Raw genomic sequence first — 23,392 nt, forward strand, 5'->3', positions numbered from 1 at the left:
GTGCTCAGGTAAAGACTGAGTCCTAATCAGCTATGCTTCCTGTCAGCCGATAATGTGAGAAATGGGAGAGAGATGACAGTGATCCTGAAAGCACTAGGGCATCATCAGCCAGGTGGTCTCTCTTTAGCTCCTTCATCACTGGGGTAGTTGTGTACCCCCCCATGGGCTTCTGAGAAGCTGTTGCTTATGGAAGAGCAGGGTATGCCCCCAGCCTCCCATGGACCCCCACAAGGGAGTCTGAGACCCCTGACTCCTTAGTGTGACCAGAGGTGGGCACAACAGCACTGTTCTGTCTGCCATCAGCAACAAAACAGTGTTCCCTGAAAGCAAATGGCCCAGCGCTTCCATCTGCTGCCTTTCAGTGCTGATCCCAGTCATCTTCTCCAGGGGAGACGGTGACATGAGGACCACGGTTAGCTGCAGCAGCAGGAGCCCTACACTCTCTGGAGTCAAAGACTTGTGTACCAACTCCTTGCTCTACACAAACATCTTCTGAGATCTCAAACCCCACAGAGACCCAGCATGCTTCTAGAGGGCTGTGAGGATGGCTCTGAAGCTTGGCAAGGTCACAGTGTGCCTCATGGCTCATGGGCCGCTCTGATGTTGTGGCTTCTGGGCTTTGTGCCTTTTTTTCTACTCTCAACTGAGTCTCTGTGGCTCCTGCACCAGCCCCCAGCCACACCGAGGAGCCGGGGGTCTCAGACATCCTTCTCAGACATGTGTGAGGTACCATGTAATGTCCAGGATACACACATTGAATAGGAATCCCAGGGAAGGAAGGAAGAGGCTAGTATCAGGTACTGTGCTTGGATTGTATAAACCAGAGCTACTAAATGAGGATGGGCATTTGAGTTACTAAGATATGGGGAGTCTGCTGCCTGCTGGCTGGGAAGCATTTGTTATGGCCTGCCGGTTCAACATGTGACTCTCCTGTGGCCTTGACCCCATCTGTGAGGGGTGTGCCTTCCTCAGCCCCTCACTTTGGTAACCCTTGAACCACTAGCTGTGGCAGGCCAGGGCTGGAGAGGGCCGGGTAGAAGCTGAAGCCAGAGTCAAATGGCTCAAGTCCTCTGAGCCCCAGAGCGGGGCGGCTGCTTCCATTCCATTCCAGTCTTACCCCAGTGCAGCACGTGCCATGCAGGTGTCTGTGTGTGCCGAGCCTCAGAGAAGACCCACGTCTGGGCCAGTTGGCACCACCACAGGGCAGCCTCGAATGGTGAGAGTGGCTGATGCCGACACCTCCCCTCTCCAGACTGCAAAATCCCCTGCTCAGCCTGTGACGGCCCAGCCTGACCCACAGTCCTCACAAAGCCCGTCTCTCCGCAGATAAGGTATAAACAGAGGCCCCAGGTTGCACTCTGTGGAACCAAAACAGAGGTGGTGGAAAGGCTACCTGGATTGGCATGTCTGGTTAAGGAACAATGTCTGAGACAGCTGTCCTCAGGGTGCCTGTGAGGCAAATAGCCAAACCTGTAGCATCTCCACGCTGCTAAGACCCCACAGCAGCCCAAGCCATGCTCAGTGTTTCCAGATGTGTTTGTGTAGGTGGTATGGTAGGGACAGAGGCAGCAGGAAGGTGCAGGCCCGTTCTCTTCAGCAGGCTCACAGAAACGTCACCGCTGCCTGCAGCCTCATGCTCAGGAACTGGCAGACCCGGCTTCAGCTCTCTCCCCACACCCATGCAGCAGCACTGACGCAGCTGTCTGCAAACGTGGACCTTTGCTCTGTGCTGGCCCCCCTCCCCAGGCAGCCTGTTTCTGAGGTCGGTGGTCAGCTAAACTTTCCTGCCAGTACTGAACTCCCATTTCCCCCTGATGGCCACACACCTCAGCTCTCCTGCCTCCACATCCTCGGCCACGGCCAGCGCTGAGAGGGTTTTCTGCTCAGCCTTTCTAAAGCAGCACAGCCTCACAGCGGGCACAATCCTCTCGGCGGGCACAGCACCCAACCTCGTGTGAATGAGTTTCCTCCCTGGAGAGCAGACACAGAAACGGTGGGGAGAGGCAGTGTGTGCTCAGTCTGGGCCTCCAGCACTGGGCAGAGCAGATAGCCCTACTTAAGAAATGGGGAGGCACAGCCACAGGCATAATCATTCTAGTGGCTCATGTTGTCTAGACTTAGATGTCTAGTGTAAGTTTTAAATGCATTCTTATTTTTATTTGACACGCTATCATTGTTCCTGCTCCAACGTTTTAGTGCATGCACATGGCCAGCAATGCGGAGAACAGGTGGCTAGCATGCTCGTCTTCTCAGACACACACCGTCTCATTGTGTTGGGCACATTCAGAACCCTTTCACTAGCTGCTGGCGCTGTTCACCACTGTCCACCAGCTTCCTACCCTGTGCTGTAGAAAAACAGCTATTCCTTCTATCTAGCGTCTCCCTCTACCCTTTCACTGTCCTCCCAGCTGCTCCCATCACCTCCATCCTCCCTCCCACACCTTCCCTGGGTTCAGATAACATTACCCTATTCTGTTTCTTGAAATCAACTTTAGCTTCTTCGTATGAGTCAGAGCATATATACATGTCTTAGGTGCCTTAATGCTTTTTCTCATGCCATCCAGATTGCAGAAAACAAGTTCATGTTTAACAGCTAACTATTACTTCATTGTGGATGTGTTCTACATTTATCTCTGTGTATCTCGTGTGTGTGTGTGTTGCTGCGAACACAGTGTGTGCCCTGCTCGCCTTGGTTGTTTTCCTCTGAGGCAGGATTTCTCCCTGGTCTGGCGCTTACCACACAGGCCAGCCTAGCTGGTCAGTGAGCTAAGGACCCATGTGTGGGGTTACAGGCATGCACGCCATGCCCTGCTTTCACAGGGCTTCTAGGGATGAAGCCTGGTCCTCACACTCGCAGAGCAAGCAGTCTGTCTACTGTGCTGTCTTTCCATCCCCTGTGCTTCGTTTTCTTTCTCTCAGTGGTCACCTAGGCTGATTCCAAATCTTGCCTACAGCGAACATGTGACAGTAAAAGTTGCTTTGATGTGTTCTTTAATTCAGCTACATGTATGTTTCTACTGGATGCTGGATCAGTGATAGTTCTATTTCCAATTCTTGAGGAACGCCCATCATGAATCACTTGGGTGTACATATATAGACATAGATTTTGTTCAGCATTTTGTTCAACTGGTCTGTGTGTGATTGTTTTAAAGCCAGGATGGTATTTGGATACTGTCTCTTTACACTGTGTTCTGAGTTAGAGGCAAGCTCTCTAACTTTGATCTTTTTAATCAGGGATGCTAGGCAGGCTCTTTTGTATTTCCATACATATTTCTGGACTGCCATTGATACTTGGGTAATAGTAGCACTGACTGTGTAGAATGCTTTGGGGGATATGGGTATTTTAGTGATATTATTTTTTTCCAATCTGAGAACATAGGATGTATTTTCTACATCCACCTCAGTGTCATTTACCAGCATTTCAAAATTTTAATTCTAGACATTTGTTACATTTTATTCATCGGTTTGTTTCAGTTACGGGGCGGGGGATGTGTGTCAGGATAAGCCTTATGGAGCCCATAGGAAACAGCAGCTGAGGCAGCAGTGGTTCCTACAGCTCCTTGAACGATCCTGACCCACTGCACACAGTGTTGATCCACTAGAGACTCCTAGCACACGAGTGAAGTCTCAAAATGGATCTGAGTCTAGGGCGGTGACTGCTTCCCCTTTCTTTATGGAAGTCTTTGGAGGCAACCTCTCCCAACCCCTTTTTCTTATAGCTACACCAACCTGATTGATTGCTACTGGTGCTTGAGGCTAGCATGGGCGGTCAGACGTCCAGGCTTGTACACTGGACAATAAAGTTAGACCCGGATTCTGCGTGGGCTCCGCTGCCTTCATCCCCATTCCTCTGGTTCCTGATCCCCACGTTACTGTAAATGGGATTGCACTCTTGATTTCATCTTTGACAATTTCCTCTTCATACACAGAAAAAAGAGACAGACTTTTGTGTGCGGATTTGGCATCCTATAGATTTAGTGAAGTCTACAGCTCTAACAATTGTGTGCTCTCTAGCTTTATTTACATATTTACAATCGAGTTGTCTCTGAACAGGGACAGGTTTACTCCCTCCTTTCCTACTTGGATGCTCCTAGTTCTTCTCATATTGCCCTAATACTGAATTCAGTGGGGTGGGGCTGAACAGAATATCGCTATACTGAACTGGACCACTGAGTCTGTTCCTGATCTTGAAAGAACAGATTTCAGCTCTATTTCTGTGGTGTGTGTTCTTCTCCATGTCTGCTTTGACTCTTTTTCCTGACACGGCTTGTCTACCGAGTTTGTCAGTTTCTCTTTTTATTTTTAGACGGGATCTGTTATGTTATCTTGGCTTTGAATTCACATCAGTGCTCCCATCCTATTCTCACAAGTGCGAGGCTTGCAGCCCTGCACCAGCACAGCGGTTCTTTCTATTTGTTTACCAAGTCCCTGTTTTCCTTCTTTCTTACTCCAATCTGTTATTTTCCTTCTACTTTGATTTTGTTGATTTTTTTTTCTTTCTTGCATTATATCGCTAGGTTCTTTAATATGTTTCCTTCTTGGCATTGCTTTTACCAATACCATCATATCAAGAAATTTTAGTATCTCCCCTTTGATTATTGGTCATTCAAAATAATGTTTAATGTGCATATACAACTTCTGAAGTTCTGGGCATTACTTTTTATTTTTATAACACTGTGGTACAGGGATGCACGCTATAATGTATGTTTTTAGCTCAAGAGAGACTTTTGTGGTCTGGAATGGTCTTAGAAAATTCCCTGTGTGCACACTGCTGAGAACATGTCCTCTGCAGCTGGGGTAGGAATGCTCTGGAGATGTCGGAGTTCTCATTGAATGCTCTGGAGATGTCCGAGTTCTCATTGAATGCTCTGGAGATGTCGGAGTTCTCATTGAATGCTCTGGAGATGTCGGAGTTCTCATTGGTCTATAATATAGTCTAATTGTAAGGGGTTTGTTTTTGCTTTTTGGGTTTTTTGTTGGTTTTTAATTTGGGCCATCTAAGGATGTAGGTGGGGTTAAAGGTCCTCCAGATATTATATTGCATTGTATCCCACATTTTTATTGACTGTTAACTTTATGTAATTACGCATTCTGTTTTAAGGATGTGTATTTGTATAAATGTCATCTTCTAATACTGAATTTATTCCTTTATCATTATATGGTGACTATTTCTCTTCGGCTGTGTGTATGTGGGTGGGCATATGTATCAATGCAGAAGCCAGAGGGGCACTTCAGATGTCCTGCTCTATCACCTCAGCCTTTCAAACTTCAGGCAGGGTCTCTGACACAACCTAGAGGGAAGCCAGAAACCCACAAGCCACAGCAATTCTTCTCTCTCCATCCCCATAACTCTGGGATTGCAGGCATGAATATAGCCACATACAAGCTTTTAGGTTAGGATTTGCACTCACGTCTTCATGCTTGTTCCATTAAGTGTTTTCACCCGCTGAGCCACCTCAGATTCCCCCTTTAGCATTTTTTACTGTAAAGTCTTCCTGCTTGGTTGCATCTATCTGATCTTTGTATTTATCTCTATCATCTGTATCAATATCTATCATCTATTTACCTATGATCTGTCTATCTATCTGAATTCTGTTCTCTCTTTTTATGTTCTATCTCTTCTAGTCTGAGTACTTAACTTTCCAATGAAGTGAGTTTTCTCTTTGAGTCTGGTACCCTCACACACACTCATTTAAAGTATATATTTTAAAATTATTTACATTTAAGATTCTTATCATTGGTAACTGAAGACATGCACCTGTAATTGTGCCAATTTCTTTCATGTTTTATTGTACCTTTTGTCCTTCACTGCTCATCTTTGAGTTCCAACATCAAAAAAAAAAACCTTACCATTGCCTTATCTATGTGTCTGCTGTATGGCATAGTCTTGCATTTTTACATCTGTCCAAGATGGTAGTTATCGATCCTCAGTTCCTAGTGTAGGCCCCATCAGCATTCCTCGTAGGGTTACTCTGGAACTCTGATGGGGATGAACTGTGTGTGCTGAAAAATATTTCTCCCTCATTTTTTAGCAGTTTTGCTGAGTGTAATATATAGTTACCAACTTTTTCTTTTCAGGCTTTAAATACATCATCCTGTGTTTTCCTAATGTGTAAGGTTTCTTTCAGACACTATTTCTCAGATTCCCTCACAAGTGCCTTTTTTTTTCATTCTTTGCCTTAAGCTTTTTGTTATTTCTACTGATCAACCACCCTCTTAACCACTCCCCTTTCCAATATCTAATAATCAAAATTCTATTTTCAGCTCAAACTTTATTTCATTAATTTTTTATTTTTTATATTAATTACAGTTTATTCACTTTGTATCCCAGCTGTAGCCCCCTCCCTCATTTTCCATTCCCCTCTTCAAGTCCACTGATTGGGGAGGTCCTCCTTCCCTCCCATCTAACCCTAGCTTATCAGGTCTCATCAGGACTGGCTGCAATGTCCTCCTCTGTGGCCTGCAAGGCTGCTCCAGCTTAACTTTTTAAACCTCCCCATGACAAAATGTTTGTCCTTTTGTGCCTGGCTTACTTCACTGAACATATCATCCTGTTCCCTTTCTTTTGCTACAAAGAGGATTTCGTTGTCCACGGGCTGAGCAGCTCTGCCTCCTGTGTGTATGGACCACGGTTTCTTTACCCTTCATCTGCTGGTGGGCACGCAGGCTGATCCCCTACCTTGGCCACTGTGAACAGCATCACAAATCATGGCTTGCTGGAAGATGCGGACTTCACTCCCATAAGTTAACTGGATCATGCGGCAGCCATGCTCTTCTCCACACTGCGTGTACTAATTTAAACCTCCCTTAACGCTGCACCAGTCACTCTCCCTGTGCTTTGTCAGCAGCTCTCCACAGCAGCCATGCTAGGCTTGGGGAACGGATTTCTCTGTGTGGGAGGGACTTGTACACTCCTGGTGGCTAATGAGTGTGAGTTGGTTTCTTTGTTGTTTTGATTTTGGTTTGTCAACAGTGTTTCCATTTAGTTGTTGGCCACTGTTGACTTGGAAGCATCCATACAGACAATACACAGCTTTTAATTGGATCACTTGTTCAGTGGATCCATCAATTTTTAAAAACATATTCTGGATATTAACCCTCAGGTGAATATTGACTAAATGTTTTTTCCATTTTGTAGGCTCTCTCTTCACTCTGTTGATTGTTTCTCTGAACAGAATATTTTAGTTCGATATGATCCTTATTCATCAGTGTATTGGCTTGTTTCTGTGTCTGGGTTCCTAATGAGAAACCATTGTGCTCGCTTCGGCAGCACACATACTAAAATTGGAACGATACAGAGAAAACCATTGTAGTCCATGCTCTGTACTCTCTTCCATGTGGTCTTCAAGTAGCTTAAGGGTTTTAGGTTTTACATTTAGGCTTTTGGTCCATCTTGACTGGACTTTTATACATGGAAGAGATAGGGACCAACCTTCTACCCTCTGCCTGTGGATACCCAGTCTTCCCAGCAACATTTACTGGAGAGGAAGTACTTTTCCCATTGTACTTACAAAACAAAACAAAAAAACTCTTGTGAAACAAATCAGTTATGGATATATTTTGGGATCTTTCCCCCCTTTGGTTTATTTGGACTATTTTATTATAATTCTGCTGTTTGGCTGCTCCGGATCATCAGTGTGTACTGAATCTCCTTTTCCACCTTCAGTCTGTGCCTTTACTGGCAGAGTGAGCTTCTGGTAGTCGTCGTCTTGTTCTTAATCCACTCACCCAGCCTGCATCTTTTTGTTAGTCTGTTTTCATTCTAGTTTAGTGGACCGCTCTATTGATGGTGTTTAGTCCTTTCAGTTTGTTTTGTGGATTTGCCATTTTAGCGGGATGTGTACGGAGTCTACTGGGACACACCCTCATATACACATACTGCAGAGAAGGGGCTGCCCCTGCTCCAGTAGGGGCCACAGGACGGGAATGTTCTGCTTCTCTTTCCGTGTTATCCTCCCAGAGATCATGTTCTCCCGTGGTCACTCTCCTCACAGTGCAATTGTTACTTTGATTATTTTGTGTGAGAAAGCCAGCCGGTGCTTGGCATCACTGTTGAGCCATTTCAAATGCAGTTCTTCTACCCTAGATATCCCTGACCTTGGACGCCCCCTCCTTTTGTTTTCATTTTGACTGTATTTATTGTCCAAAGACACATGGGTTACCCAACATTTAGGAAGTTTTGAGCAGTTGCTTAGTTGTGTATGTTTTCTTCCATCTGGTGTTGGCTCCAATAATGCAAAATTTGCTAAGTTAACAGTCTTTCAGGAGTGTTCACAACATTCTTCATTTCCTTTTCAAATGAGATGTATAGACAGATCTACCTTTAGGTTGATTTCTCTCGTCTGATCAATTAAGATGTTTACACTCAACACTTTTCACTCTCTTTAAGTTCATTAGCAACATGAATATATTTACTGGTTTTTGCAGTTTGTCCCTAGCTTGGAGTGGTTCATGTTCAAAATGAGTGGGAAAGGCTCTTGAGTCCTGGGTTAGATCAGACAGTCCATAACTCAAGGCTTTTATTTTCTCAAAGCCAGTCAGAAGTGCCGTGTAGCTGAGGAGCCCCAGCCTTTCTTCAGCTCAGGGCAGACAGCCCTGTGACCATGGTGGCTGCCTCAGATCCGCTGGCCAGCCATGGAGACATCAGACCCCCAGCTAGACCACCTCTTGTTTCTAACCCTCTGGGGTATCTGCATAGAGACACATGTTCCAGATTTAACCGATTCACAAGCTTGCAAGTGAGAACTGGTTGAGGGGCCTTTCTGTGACCAGGCACTGTTAACTTCATTTCTGTTTCCTGTGTCTTGGATATTCATTTCATGCTAGACAGTTGTAGCTCTTGGCTGAATTGGTCTAGCATGAAGATACTGGATGACATGTGACAGGAACATACTTCTTCATCCCCCAGAAAACATGACTAAACTACTATACCAGGGTTTCCTGAGTGTCACTGCCTGTGTTTGCATCCAGGGTTAGGCTGTGGTGGAGCTGGGACCTGGAGGTGAGGCCCCGTGTCATGCTGGCTGTGTTTCTGTATTGCAGCTGGTGAGCGACCTGCTCGAATTCTGCTTCTACACCTTCCGAGAGTCCCAGGCTCTGAAGGTGGAGTTTCCCGCCATGCTGGTGGAGATCATCAGCGACCAGCTGCCAAAGGTGGAGTCCGGGAACGCCAAGCCCCTTTACTTTCACAGGAAGTGATGGAAGATGTCAGCCAGGAAGAACTCTGCCTTAAGTTTCCCCACGTTGTTCTACACCTACGAAGGACCCAAGAAATCACATGTTAACACGTGATGGTTGATTCACACTTGTTCAACGGTTTCTCAAGTTTAAAATCACATCAAGGGTCTGGAGGCCAGAAAGCCATGAGACGTGGATTTGGCAAGGCCTGAGCTGGCTAAAGGACTCTTCCCTCTCTACTCCCAGCGCTTAGAAAAAACGTTCCTGTTTCTCTGGATGAAAAGCCATATCTAGTCAATAACTCTGATTTTGATATTTTAACAGATGGAAGTTTTAACTATGCCATGTAGTTTCTGGTATCTCTCGATTGTTTTCAAAGGGTTCAAGGACTAGAGAACTTTTTAAAGCTTACCCTTGGTTTGCACATAAAACGTCTAGTCAATATGGGGCATTAATATTCTTTTGTTATTTAAAAACACAAAAAAACCACAAAAATACATACAGATTCCTGATGTATAATATCAGAACACGTGGCGTGGAACTGCGGCCTTCTGGGCACGTTTTTCTGCATCGCTGGCATACACACTCGTTAGCGTCCATTTATTATTTAATTAGAATGGATAAGATGTTAAATGCCTTGGTTTCGATTTCTAGTATCTATTGTGTTGGCTTTACAAATAATTTTTTGCAGTCTTTTGCTGTGCTGTACATTACTGTATGTATAAATTGTGAAGGGCCTGAAATAAGGTATAAGGAACTTTTGTAAATGAGACACATACAAAAAAAAAATCTTTAATGGTTAATAGGATGAATGGGAAAGTATTTTTGAAAGAATTCTATTTTGCTGGAGACTATTTAAGTACTATCTTTGTCTAAACAAGGTAAAACTTTTTTTTGTAACGTGAGATGCTCTGCATGTGTACTGAACCGTTTACAGTGTATTTAAGAAAGGGAAAGCTGTGCCTTTTTTTAGCTTCATATCTAATTTACCACTTTATAGTCTCTGTTGTAAATAGCCACACTTAAACTTCTTTGGTTGTCTCTAAGCCTTTCTACTTTTTCTGTAACATTTTTTTTTCTTGGTCTCCCGAGTGGGGAATTTTCAAGACTCCAGCAAGCGGTTCTGGCTTCTGCTTTTTCCTGCTTCCATCGGGGACAACACAGCAGTGTCTGCAGCTCCTGGCAGGTGACAGTGCCCACTGGACCGAGGTCCTGAGAGTGCTGTCCTTCCCCTTTTCCACAAAAAGCAGAACCTAGAAACTCGGCTCAGAGAGCACAATTCTCCCATTTTAGGAAATCTGATTTTCTTCTCTGGGGGAAAAATTCCATGCACCCTCCACATCTGTCAAAGATCAGAAAGTCACCTCTGGCTTTGGACAGGGTTCTTCACGCCTGGAGCTGGTCATCGGGCAGCAATCATGGCAGGAGGCACTGGGGCAACCCATCTGGGCAAGAGTCAATCAGGATGGTGTGGAGACCCCCCCCAGATCACTAGAAGGTTTTTAGATTTTTTTAAAGGTAGGTTTTAAAAATGAAAATTTTATACATAAACAGTTTTGGAGGAAAAAAAAAACACAAAAACACTACAAATCACATAAGCAAGGCAGTGGCACTAAAATTTTAATTTATTAATCTGTCCAATACTGATGCAATTTATGGCTTTTCTCCTTTCCCGAATCACAAACATGCGTATCTCTGGGGAAGTACACGATGATTGCACTAAGTAATCTTTGAATAGAGGCCAAATTAATCTTTCAAATGTGGTGATGATGACTCTCATTAGTACTCCGCAAAATCACACAAATTCCCAACACCTAAAACGCCGAAGCAGGAGGCTGGGACAAGGCTCCAGTGGGCCGGCACTCTCCCACAGGGTTCACCGTGCAGGCAACATTACCTTGTCATTCACGATGCCTGCCTTCTGCAAGGGGAAGCCCAGGGCCGCTGAACTCAGAGGGAGGGGCCTTTCTTACATCCGTTGCAATTTCAAGAATTTAATTTATAGGTATATCTTTAAACGCAGCCAACTTACACGCACAGCAATATGAAAGCCACACTTCAAAGGTGGCGATCCACGGCATGCAGATGAGGGGTTCTGGGGCAAAGGAGCTGAGTTAACTCTTCATGAAACTGGAATTCCATCTTAGCCGGGCCTGAAGTGGAGGAGGTCTGCATTAGCTTTTTGTATTAATGAAGTTACTGGATCCTGTGTCTCTGGGTAACTCAGCTTAACTAAACAGCAAAGCCATATTCTCTAAATTCACTGTTGAATGCCTGTCCCAGGCCAAACTGTCTGTCTGCTCTTATTTTTGTACCATATTGCTCTTAAAAATCTTGGTTTGGTACAATTCATAATTCACCAAAACTTCATATAATTAAAACACTAAATTAGTTTAAAATGAAGCAATTTATATCTTTATGCAAAAATGTCTGTCTTTGCAAAGGACTGTAAGCAGATTACAATAAATCCTTTACTTTAATCACCTGTGGTTCTGGAACTAGTTCATTACACTGCCTAGAGGTACGTCGGGAATTCGAGCCTTTCCATGTTCTGATCCTGTGCGCGTCTGCCTGCAGCCAGCACCGGAGCCGCTGGCGTTCTGTCTGGGGCTAGAAATGGCCCTGTTCCATGCCACTTAATCAGCCTTCTCTTTGAGTCACCATGAGTCTGTGGCTAATATCCAGCTCCCTAAACTCTTCCATAACACTGTCACACTGCTGGTTGCCATGCAGCCATGTTGACACTCTTCAGCATGGCCTCAGGCGTCTCACAAGACTTCGAAACTTACTTATGTAGACTGCCACGCCAGCTGAATCCAGAGCTCTTCCTCAGTGTGGTCATGCTTTTTCCCCAAGCCACCTGCAAGCCCTGATGGTTCCCACTGTCTGTGACCATTTAAAAAAAAAAAAAAAAGGCTCATGTTAAAAGAGAAAACCAGTTCATGTAAAAGAGAAAACATTCCCTCCCAGATAAATTCAAGCAATGTGTCATTTAACGGATGATGATTGGTTGGCCTTCAAAAAGAGAAAACTTGGGAGATAGACAAGTTCTAAATTGATTAAGCACAACAGATACGTTTCTGGAACACACAGCTGTGGCCACTGCCCACAGCCTAGGAGACGTGCTCTAGGCACTAGTGTACAAATGGGGGTTGGGGAAAAAAAAAAAACAAAAAACATCTGTAAGTGAAAGCAAATCTATACGTTAAAATTTTAAGAAGTTTGACCTGTTATGGAGCGAAGCTTTTCACAGCTAGCCTTAGATTTGAAACAAAAGCCATCCTGCTGAGAGGCTGGCCCACAGGTGCCCGTGGAAAAGCAGATGGCCTTCATAACAGGGAGGCTTGACCTTCAGTCAAGCGAGCCTTTCCTTTGCTTTTAAGAATTTCACAAAGCAATTTTTGGGCCAGCCAAAAGAAGTCAGTTCCCCATTAGGAAGCACTAGCTGAGGGCCGGCTGGCCAGGACAGCTCTGAGTGTCTGCCACGGCACTAAAGACAGGGCCGTGTGCCACAGAGTAAGGGGCTTACTGCATCGAGGTGACATTTTCTCACAGAAATCGCCAGCCTTTTGATGAGGGAGGCAGGTGTTCGCAGACTAAGAACACTTCCTGCTCAAGCCACCTGGTTCTTAGAGCAGCCGTCTTACTGGAAAAACAACTGCAGTGTCCCAAACAGCATTACAGAGAAGAGCATTAGGAGAGGACCTTGACATTGGGGGCAGGTCAGTGCCGGCCGAAGCCAAGAGAAGCACAGGGCAGAATTACAGCAGACAGATCTGTCCACTAGGTTTTAGTCTCTCTCCAGTCGGGGAGCCTGCTGGTTAGGACCAGACTGGGCTGGGCTCATCTGTCCACGAGTGCTCAGCCTGCAGCTGTCTGTCTATGGTAGCTTTGCTCTGTGCGACCTCTCCTTCAGACTTGCTGTCCCTCTGTCCCCCTGACTACACTGAGTTCCAGGGTCAAGCCCACAGTCACACCAGGGAAGCTCTTGACAGAAGAGCGTGGTTCCAGATCAACAGAAGGCTGGCTTTCAGTTTCCAAGGTCTTGGTCTACAGTTGGCCAACTCTGTGGCCTGTGAAAGGGTGTCCTGTCACAGCAGAAAGCATGAAGTAAAGAAAGCTCCTCATCCCAGGACCTCCAGGAAGCAAAGAGAGATGAAGGACTCTTGTCCTTTAGGTCATGCCCCTGCTGTCTGAGTAAGTGCCACCTGTTAAAGGTCCCCAGTAGAGTCCTAGGCTGGGGTTTCAACACATGGAATTTTGACAGACTCACGAGATCCGCACCATGACAGTAGCTAAGAGCTGCAAAGCTAAGAGACCGCCTCTTCCTCCCACTCCCAGTTCACTACAGGCTTCCATGCAGTTCACGCTCAGACATGGAATGTAGTCACCAAAGATCCCAACGGCACTTGATTTCTCTATTTCACAGATGGAGACCCATGCATAAAGACTCCTGCCGGGCCTCTGTACCAACGAAAGCTGGGGATCTAGTCCTGGTAGCTGTAGCAGCTGGAGGTACCCCAACAGCTGCTGCTGTTCTGTCAAGTCCTGAGAGAACACTCGGGCTGGGAGCCTCCTGGAGATGGTCCCAGGATTAGCCACTCCTATCCTGCAAAACACAACCTTCTCTGGAGATGAGAAATGATCCCAGGTGTAACCAAACACCCCTGCTCCCATTACTGTGTGGATTTTGGGCCCTGCCCAGGGCTAAGCTCTCTGCCCCGTGGTGATGGCAAGTTGAGCCAAATTGCTCCTGGGCCATATTCTGATAGAAACACCCTTGACTTTTCCTCTGGCACTCCCTGTTTCCCCCTAGATAAACACAGGTCTGCAGCTCTTGGGGTCACAGGAAACCTACTCAGCCACACCACTCTAGGGCCACAGCACACAGAAGACACTGACAACAAATGTGAAAGCAACTGTGACAAAGGGACTGGCAGCCCATTGCTGTCACTTTGCTTTCACTCATGCATTTTAACTTTATACTTTAGTTTTCCTTTTAGGAAGCAAGGACAAAATTGTGCAGACAGGCGGGCTCTGGTGACTTCCACAGTCAAATGCTAAGGTCTGAGGAGGGTGTGCCACACTCTGAGAGCAGAAACTCCTCCTCAAGCCAGCAAACAAATCAAATCTTGCTACAGTGGGTTGGTTCTAGTGCTCCTTTGGTCATACCAGGGCACCCGGAGCCTCTCAGTGCCGAGCTACCACACCTGCATGGATGCAGCCAGAGCCTCTCACACACCTGCACGGATGCACCTGGAGTCTCTCAGTGCCAAGCTACCACACCTGCAAGGATGCACATCTTTTCCACAAGCATTTTCATTAAAGTCAGCAGGAAATGACAGCTCAGAACACAGGGCCCCAAAGGTTCTGACCCTTCATTCAGGGTCAGCGTGGCCACTCAGGCCTCAAGATAAGCAACTGCAATGCAGGCCTGGGTTCCTTGGGTCCCAATTCTTCCCTCAGAACCTATGGTTTGGCATTTTAACTTATACTGTAAAGAAATGGTCCTTACTTTCTTTTATAGATTATACACTTCCAAAAAGCACATTCCTCTTGTCCTCGTGAGACTTCTGTCTTCAGCTTTCTGTGACTACAACAAAATACCCAAAGCAACGAACTTTTAAAGGTTATTTTTGCTCATGAATGTGGCACTTCATGATGGGTGAGCTTTGGAAGTGTGGCAGAACATGACAAGAAGCCTGTGGTAAGCTGCTCACCAAACAATGAAGACACAAAAGAGAAAGAGAAAGACTTGTGTCCCATAACTTGCTCCGCCCCAGACGCATCCCACCAGGCTCCCTTTTTAAACTTCCAACCCCTTTCACACAGTGACACAGGCTGGGGACAAGACGTTTTTAACACGAGGGCCTTTGGGGAACGTTCTAGATCCAAACTTAGCAGCTCCAAATGTGATGCCCTTACTCATGACCCCCATGGTGTGACTCCACAGCCGCTTACCTGTAAAGCAGCAGACTCCAGAGTCAGTCTGGGGAGACGAGACAACATCCTGATAGATCCTTGGACAATCCAGACAGGGTCAGCACCCTCCCCTCTGACAGAGCTCACTTCCCAGTCCCGGCCGCCAACACCGCACTTCCCCAAATGTCCTGGCCATGCCTAGGCCTGCAGTGCGACTTTGGGCTGAGGAGAATGAGGAAGAACAGAGCATTTCCTGCTACAACAGCTCCCAATCCATCCTTCCCAAAGCCTGGCTTCATCAAACTAAGGAAAGTTCATGCTGAGGCCTGGAAGGCAAAGCCATATTGGGTGGTGTGAGAGAGATCTGCCAAGGAAGCCAGTCAGGAAGGCCGGCTGCAGCTCACCCACATACTTACCACAGACCGGTTCCCATCCCACTGTCTCCTGGAAGAAGGGCCCGCACAGGAGACTGGATCTCCCCACTCGGGGATTTCATCTCCTCTCTGCTGCAAATAACAAGGTTCTAAAGCACTAACACCATCTACTCACTGTAACAATCAAACCTTGAATCATCACCACCGAGGTGACTTAGGCCAGACACAGCAAATAGTAAATTACATTTTATTTCATTTACAGAGGGGCCTTGTGACAACAAGGTGGCAAGGGACAAACAACACTCAGGTGAGCACCTGGGAAAGGCTGTTGTAAGCATGCAGATGAGCTTTGGTACAGCTTCCTGGGGGTTGGCAGAGGCAGGCAGGAAGGCACGGGCTTGAAAAAGCTTCTCTTCTCTGCTTCGCTCCAGGCTGGGAACAACTCCCCTGCACCCGCAAAAACCACAGGTGCTCTGGACACGAAATTCCAGAGAAGCACAGTTCCCCCCGGGAGCCCAAGAGCAGGAGAGTGGAGAGCAGGGTCCTGCCATGCCTGACAGTGCGGTCACCAGTGGTGTCTGCCTCCACAGGCTGGAGAACTGAAAATCTCAGGCCCCAGTGCCTGCTGAGTCAGAATCCACTCCACCGATGCTGCCCACGCTCTCTGTGATGCCCACGTCTGCACAGTCCTCAGTGGCAGGTCCACCCCCCTCCCCCAGGCCTGCAGTGCCTGTGGTGATCTGCAGTGTCCCTGAGCGTGACCGTGGCGTTTGGGTGCTGTTTCCAGACTGGTGTGTGGGTGACAGGATCGGCTGGAGCCCCCGAGGCCTGGAGCTACAGCAACTTGACATAATTCTGTGGAATCAGCCCTCGCTTGCCATTCAGGGTCCCTTCCAGCCAGCCGGGTTCCCTCGAGGTCTGAACTGGAAAAGAACAGAGACCACTGTCAGCAGCTTGCTCCCGGGGCCTATCCCTCTGCACGCTGCCGTGTTTCTTGCAGGCCCAGGCACGGAGCAGCCAGTGAAGAACGGAATCACTTCCTGAGCACTGAACAACAAAGCTGCCACAAGAGCTCCTGCCCAGGACTGGCCTAGCTCACTGATCCAGTCCCCATTCCCCATCTTGCTCCTTCTCGTTCACTGGGCACAGAACTGCTCAATAAACTCTGGCACACCGAGCCGAACACACCTTTCTGCCCCTTCAAGTCAAAACGGAGTTTCCCGACCCGGTGCACCGCGTCCCTCCTACCACTCCAGCAGCCCCTGTACTCCCTCCCGTCAGTCAGCCAGTGCGCCTGCACTAGCCAGAGTAGGCCCAGCTGGGCCTTGCCACATGCTGTGCTTGCTGCTTTCCCCGCTGCTTCCCAAGAACACTCTTCATGGCTTCCCTTGAGGGAGGCCTGCTTTGGCCTGTTCAGCCCCACACTGATCCACTCCCTCACTGGACAGGGAGCTCCTTCCTGCAGGCCGGCCTGGGCCTTACACACCTGAGCACAGTGCCCTGAACACTAAAGGAGTTGGTACATACCTGTGATAGTCACATAACAAGGCCCTGACTAGATGGCAAAGAACTCAACTCGGGCCAGCAAACTACCATTTTGGTATCAAACAGAAAAAAGTGTAAGGGACCCCAGCCGAAACACCAATGATGGCGGGGGTAGCAGCCATGTGCCTGGGGGTGGGCAGCGCTTGTTCACAGGAACAGCCCAGAAACCACCTCTGAAATGCAGCTTTGGACCACAGCCAGCAGGAATGACTTTATACGGAATAGTTTTCGGTCTAAAATAGCACAGGCACACACACTACGCCATCTCGGAAAGCAGTGTTTCCCCTTTCGTGTGCCACCCTCTTCATTCTACTGCTTTCTGGCTGCAAACCGCAATGGGCCATTCATGACCCAGTCATGTCTGGAGAACACTGATAGCTCAGTTCTGGCCGTCCTTCTCAATGTGGTCACCACGTGTTTCCTCCCTTGAAAGAGGCACTGTCTATTCCGCTATCGTACCACCATGCCCTTCGGATACTCTTCCATCTGCCAAGTAGCTGTAAGGCTTCCCCTTGGTTGCTGCCTGGGCCCTAAACACTCTACACTGCAGCCATGCCTGGGCAGCACAGACCCACACTTCCCAGGCCAGCTGAGGGGCCTCGTGTGCCTCCACAGTTCATGCGTGCAGAAGAGGCCAGGAGAGCGGGGCTCCTAGCCTAGGCTACATCTGAAGGCTCAGAGCACCCACATAAGGACTCGTGTTCCCTGGCACCCGGCCAGCCACTCACACATCATCATTTGTGCAATAAACGAGCAAATAAATTTAAGGGATGCTTTCCAGGTGAACCGGCCATTCACTTCCTCATCCCCGCAGTGACCTTTATCTTGACCTTGCTACTAAAAACACTATTCTCAAAGGCTTCAACCACACATTGTACTGGCAAGGCTGGCAACGCGGACAAACGGAGGGAGAAGGACTGGGTTCTACACCAAAGCCCCTCCCCGGGATGTGGCACCTGCTGTATACGGTGTCCTGGGAGAGCACAGACTCAGGCTGAGACACCACAACTCACCCAGGCTCATCTGTGATGACTTCAGAAATATCTGTTCATTCTCTCATTCCTTCACCACCCCGGGGCAGGGCCAGGGTTGGCAGGGAGCACAGTGCAGCTGCTCTGGCAGACAGATGGGGCTGGCAGCGATCCCGAAGGATCTCTTACACTGCGAACTATCTGCCGCACAGCAAGGCAGCGAGGCTTCCATTTTTATGGCAGGAGACGTAACGGCGCCATCTACTATCACTCTCTATGGGCCCTTTCCTATGGGCTATCTTCTGCACGTAAGTTTCCCAGTGGCTGCTATCCTTCTATCTAAGAATCTGGATGTTTCCTCTAAATGTAATCAGCTACTCGTCTCTCTGGGATTGGTTTTTCACTTAGGATATCTTCAGGGTCAGCCGTACGCAGGGATCAGACGCTCCGCAGTCGGCTCACTTACGTATCAGTTTACGTACACACCACCCTCTGACGGTCCATCACGCTCTGACGGTCCACTTGGGTTGTTTCCATCTTTGGTCTAAGTTTGTGAGTGCTGCTGCTATCAACCCTGGCACGCAGATACCAGAATCCCTGCTTTTCCTCCTTTAGCGTGTACATGCAGAACTGGTCTGCTAGGTCACAGGATTCCATTAGTCATTTTTTGAGCAGCCACAGTATTATCATCCACGTGGCCATCCTTTTCCCAGTCCCTGGGAACTGCACAAGGGCCCCCCTTTTCCTACAACCTCACCGACAATGACTCACGTCCCCCTCTCCAGTGTTGGAATGGGTGTGAAGGGCTATGTCCCTGTGTGTCTGCCGTACTATCCCACTATCCACCAGGCAGTGACAGCCGTGACTGCGGAACCGGTGGCAACACTTGCCGCAAAGCTGAGTCCATGATGGAACGGAGTCTGGACCGCTGCACCCTAACAGTGTAAACCATACACCTGTGACGCGTGGCTTCAGCAGAGGACATCGTCAGGAAGTCAGCTTCAACTTCAAGAGGGTAGCAGGGCCCTCTGCAAGATGTGTCTACGGATTCCATCCCATCTCCCACCTGACACCCTTCCTACCCAGGGAGACCATGGGCTCAAATGCCACATTCCTCATTCTCCTTCCTAAGCTTTAATTAAAACACTTTTGTCCCACAAGTCTGATGCCAACTTGCTTATTTCTGAGTTTAGTCTGCATCACACTGCCTGCACTCATCTGAGATTCCCAGAATGCGTCTGGAAGGCCCTGCTGGGCGGTGATGACCCCACACTGCTGGCCTCCCAGTATTGCAAGGACTGTTCTATGTACTTGAAACCTTTTATCTCTAGAGGCTTTTAAGGATTAATCTGGTTGACACCTGCTGCCCATACCAACCAACACACTGGGCCCATGGGACCTCTGGCTTTGGCACAAAGTGTGGGCTAGTTCCTGCAAACCCTGTGCCCATGGGCCTGACAGTCCTGTGGGTAGATGCAGTGGAGCCTATATTCATATCTGACAACCAACCAAATGTATTTCTGGGATTCCTCATCCCTAGAGAAAGGAGGATGTTTCCTCTAGCTTTGAAAGGAACGCTAGCTGCCCTGAGAACACACAGCACAGAGCTTCCTGGTAGAGCATGAAGGCGTCTCCCAGAGCTCCAGAACTGCATCTTCAGCCAAGAACCTGAATTCGTAGCCTCAGTCCATGCCACACGGTAAGAAGAGGAGGGGCGAAGAGTTAGAGCGGTATACTTCCCGAAGGCTCCTTTCCCTCACGCACTGGTCTAATTCCTGTTTGTGAGTCTTCCAAAGCCCTAACTACAAACAATACAGCCCAGGGGCCACTTCAGGCCACCGGCTGTCATACAGGGGTTTCTGTCCTCGCCTACAGCACAAACATGGATTTACTGCAGGATCCTTGTGATTGCTAGAGGATTCCACACCATCCCGTGAGCAGAGGAGAACGGTCCTGGGGGTCAGGGATGTCAAGGGTCTCAGGTCTACAGAAAGGGAATGTTCCTGGAGACACTTCTGCAGGTCGAGCTGTAAATATTGGCTACTGGGAGCACTGCCTGGCTCCACAGACCATCATACAACCCACCAACTGTTTCACTACATGCTGGTTGTCAGAAGGGAAGACCCCTCTGCCATTCAAGGAAGGGCTTTACGGACACTAAGATTCTGAGCAAGTATCTGCTTCTCACAAGTTGAGAGATCAACTATGCACTGAAGATAAAGATGCATGTAGAAGTGAGATAATGCACTCTACATACGGGCTTCAGACTAAGCCCTGTCCCTAAGGAGCAGCAAGCCTGAGCACGCCAACTCTGACGTGCTCCACGGAGCTCGTGTGCACCATGATGGGAGACTAGAGCAGGCACCGTACGACACAGGGCTACAGGAAACAAGGCATCCACACGCTGGGAGGCGGAGGGCGACGGCACACCAAGCACATCTTTCTGGAATGCACAGCCTTGGGGAAGGGGTTGTGGGACTCTTGAGATGCCCTGGGTGGTCTAGCCAGCATGCCAGGCAGAGCTGGCCACCCACACTACAGACACCAAGGGGGTGATAACCTGGCTAGACGCAACCATATTGGCAGCATGCTGTGATGGGCCCTAATATGGCACAGTGGCCAGCAACAAGTGCCTATAGCATTCAAAGCTCAGTCTTCCGAAGCCCCTACTTCACCCTGATACATCCTCTGCAGACTTCGATGAAAAGCCTGATACACCAGCAATTACAGCTTCCAGAGAAAGTGAAGGGGCGGGGCTGCTGTTAGCTCATACGTGTGTGTGGGGGGGTCTGTGTGTTTATCTCTATGTACATATACATATGAGCATACATAAATTTTATGACTATTTAAAGGAAGAGTCCTAAAAGTCATCAAGAGACTTCGGCAGTGGAGAACCTGGGCTTCTGGCCTTTGTCTTTGATCTATGCCACAGACCCAGATTTGGTTTAGAGGTCCCATGTGCCCAAAGCAGGTGCTATGCACCCAATGTGGTTCTCACTGGTTACATCTCCAAAGTGACAAGTTTAGAGTAAACATTTGACCCAGTTTTAACCAAAGGCATGTAAAGGTAGATAAACTCAGAAGTAAGTTCTGGAAAGTTTTCTTCTAAAAGAAATACAAAGAGGAGGCATCCTCTTTGCCAGAGTTACATGTGGCCTGGAATAGTGGCCACTGCTCATCCAGCAAGGGCACCAGTCAAAGACCCACGTCCCCAGCTGAGAACACTTAGCAAACGTGGGAACGCTTTGGTTTTGGTGGCATCAAAAGCAACGTGAACACCGGCTTACAGTCTTTGGTGTACGCTAATGTGTGATGATGGACTTGGCCAGCTGTGTCTGCATTTCCCTCACAGTCTGGGCCATCCTTACAGATTCACCTTCCAGGGAGAGAACGGTCTCAACAGCACAATGCAAGGCATCTCGGAAGCTCCTACACGCCTACGTCACACCATGTAAGAAGCCAACACAGTTTCAGTACTACCGTGTCCCTCCCACCATGTGCTGTCCCGACACATGACAGGAAGGCTGTGTGACCACAGTCTCCTGAAGGAACCGTATGTGCATATGTCATGTAGCACAATCTTGCTTCCACTTTAACACCAGAATTTCTCCACAGACACAATGTAGAGTGAGGGCTGCTGCTGCTGTTTGTTGTCTGATGTTATCAGAATCTGGCCGCAGGAGCTTGCTCCACACACACAGACTGTACTCTAAATGAAGCGACTTGCTTTCCATGAAACAACCTTCAGCAAATGCTGCACCTCTGACCACCGCGGCGCACGGTGGCGGTTCGCCCCGCCAACTCCAAACACCAGCTAGTCAGCCGTTCCATTCCAGCTTCCAAGGTTTCCCCTGCCTCCTAGGAACCCTTCTGGGGAGCTCCACCCACACTCATCTCTGTTTCCACAGCAACCAATGAATTTCATAATGAGTGTGACCGGGGAGGGAAGAAACCAAGAGCAAGGGAGGGAAATATATTCACTGAACCAGAGGAGAAATTGGTGAAATATTAAAACAGCTACCGCTCCTAAATGTCTGTGTATGAATATTAAACATTCAACTAAAATCCACACCCTTATTTAAAATGCAAATGCTACAGATCGGCGCACTGTTCCAGTTGGCAGAGAACCACAAGCACAACAACATACGGGACAGGGAAGTCAAAGCATTCTGATTTCTACAGTCTTTGTGATCAGATGAAGCACTGAAGAGCTTGGTTAGGGACAGTGGAAGAAGAGAAGAACAAAGGACGCACATCAGGAGCACTCGACTTCAAGTGCTACTGGCTTCTTGCCATCAGACATGACCTGAATGAATGGCTTAGAGGGAATGGAGAAGAATGACGAATCTGTGCCCACCACCAACACACAGCTCCCGGAGCTCAGGTCTACAATCTACAGTCAAGTGTCAAAACATGGCCACAAACAGCGGGTGGCAATCTATGTGCAGATATTAATGGAAGATGCCATATCTCCCACCATAGAGCTCTTGCTAGCACTTACCATCCTCAAAAATGGCTCCTATTTCAAATGACAATTCCGAGCTGTGTTCTGCCTCACAAGGGTATACCGCCCGGGCCTTGCGATTGATAACGCTGTAGAGAGAACACAGAAGGCTTGAATGAAAAACTGAAAGACAGAAGCCTCACAGGCCCCTGCCCATTTTCAAATGCTCATTCATATGCCAAGAGTGGGGCAATGCCTTCTGAGGTGGAAAAGACGGACATGAATACCAGGCAAAATCTTAACACCTGGCTCTCAAGTAAATGATGTGTTTCCAGTACAAACCCTTCCTGCGGGACCCTCCCTGAAAAGCGGCCATGAGCCCCTCCTTCAGAGTCTCCTCACTGGTGGGTGTCCCATTCCACTGCTCAGCACTCTGGGGTGCACAAGGCATGTTTAGCTCTGAGCCCATGAGCTGCACATTAGCAAAGCAAGGAGAAGAGACGGGCACACACGCACGCATGCACATTAAACAGGTTCCTAGTGAATCCATGTATGACGCCTACAGTTCCTTCGCACAGCACTCTGGAAGGACAGTTCTGCCCCCTGAAAGGCACACAAGGCTCAGCTCTAACTAGTGAGAACGAGTTCTGAGCCCTCCTGAAAGAAGCGCAAGAGGGGGAACGATGGAAGCCACACTTGGCCAGATCTAAGCCAAGGAAGAAAGAAATGCCACATCTTCCAGGAGACAGGGAAGCCCCTGATGGTGAGAATCATGTCAGCCAGGGCGACTGACTTCCTCCTCTGTCTTCTATGAACTGGTCATGAGCTGTCCATGGAAGTTAACCTTACCAGCATCCACTCTGCCTTCCTTCTCAACAAAGAAGGTGCTTTACACTTGCATACAGGAAGTTCTGCCAAAGTACCTAATTTCATGAATGGAGAGTAGGTTTCAACAAGGC

General features: G+C 48.0%; 2 protein-coding genes across 10 annotated transcripts in view; one reads left to right on the forward strand and one right to left on the reverse strand.

Annotated features, from left to right (window-relative positions):
* Nr3c2 (nuclear receptor subfamily 3 group C member 2) overlaps positions 1-11,660 on the forward strand; it is a 325,325-nt gene extending 313,665 nt beyond the window's left edge. For all 6 annotated transcript variants that reach the window (XM_060393185.1, XM_060393181.1, XM_060393182.1 and 3 more), the window contains exon 9: positions 9,043-11,660. In XM_060393185.1, the coding sequence (XP_060249168.1) occupies positions 9,043-9,198 (156 nt within the window). In that variant the 3' untranslated portion in view covers positions 9,199-11,660. The remainder of the gene's footprint in view (positions 1-9,042) is intronic.
* Positions 11,661-15,706: 4,046 nt separating this feature from the next.
* The window catches only part of Arhgap10 (Rho GTPase activating protein 10), a 246,939-nt gene continuing 239,253 nt past the window's right edge, over positions 15,707-23,392 (reverse strand). For all 4 annotated transcript variants that reach the window (XM_060393189.1, XM_060393188.1, XM_021655949.2 and 1 more), the window contains 2 exons: positions 22,491-22,582; positions 15,707-16,396 (listed from right to left, as the gene is read on the reverse strand). In XM_060393189.1, the coding sequence (XP_060249172.1) occupies positions 16,308-16,396; positions 22,491-22,582 (181 nt within the window). In that variant the 3' untranslated portion in view covers positions 15,707-16,307. The remainder of the gene's footprint in view (positions 16,397-22,490; positions 22,583-23,392) is intronic.

Source organism: Meriones unguiculatus, chromosome 10, assembly GCF_030254825.1.
Source record: "Meriones unguiculatus strain TT.TT164.6M chromosome 10, Bangor_MerUng_6.1, whole genome shotgun sequence".
NCBI classification, from domain to species: Eukaryota; Metazoa; Chordata; class Mammalia; order Rodentia; family Muridae; genus Meriones; species Meriones unguiculatus.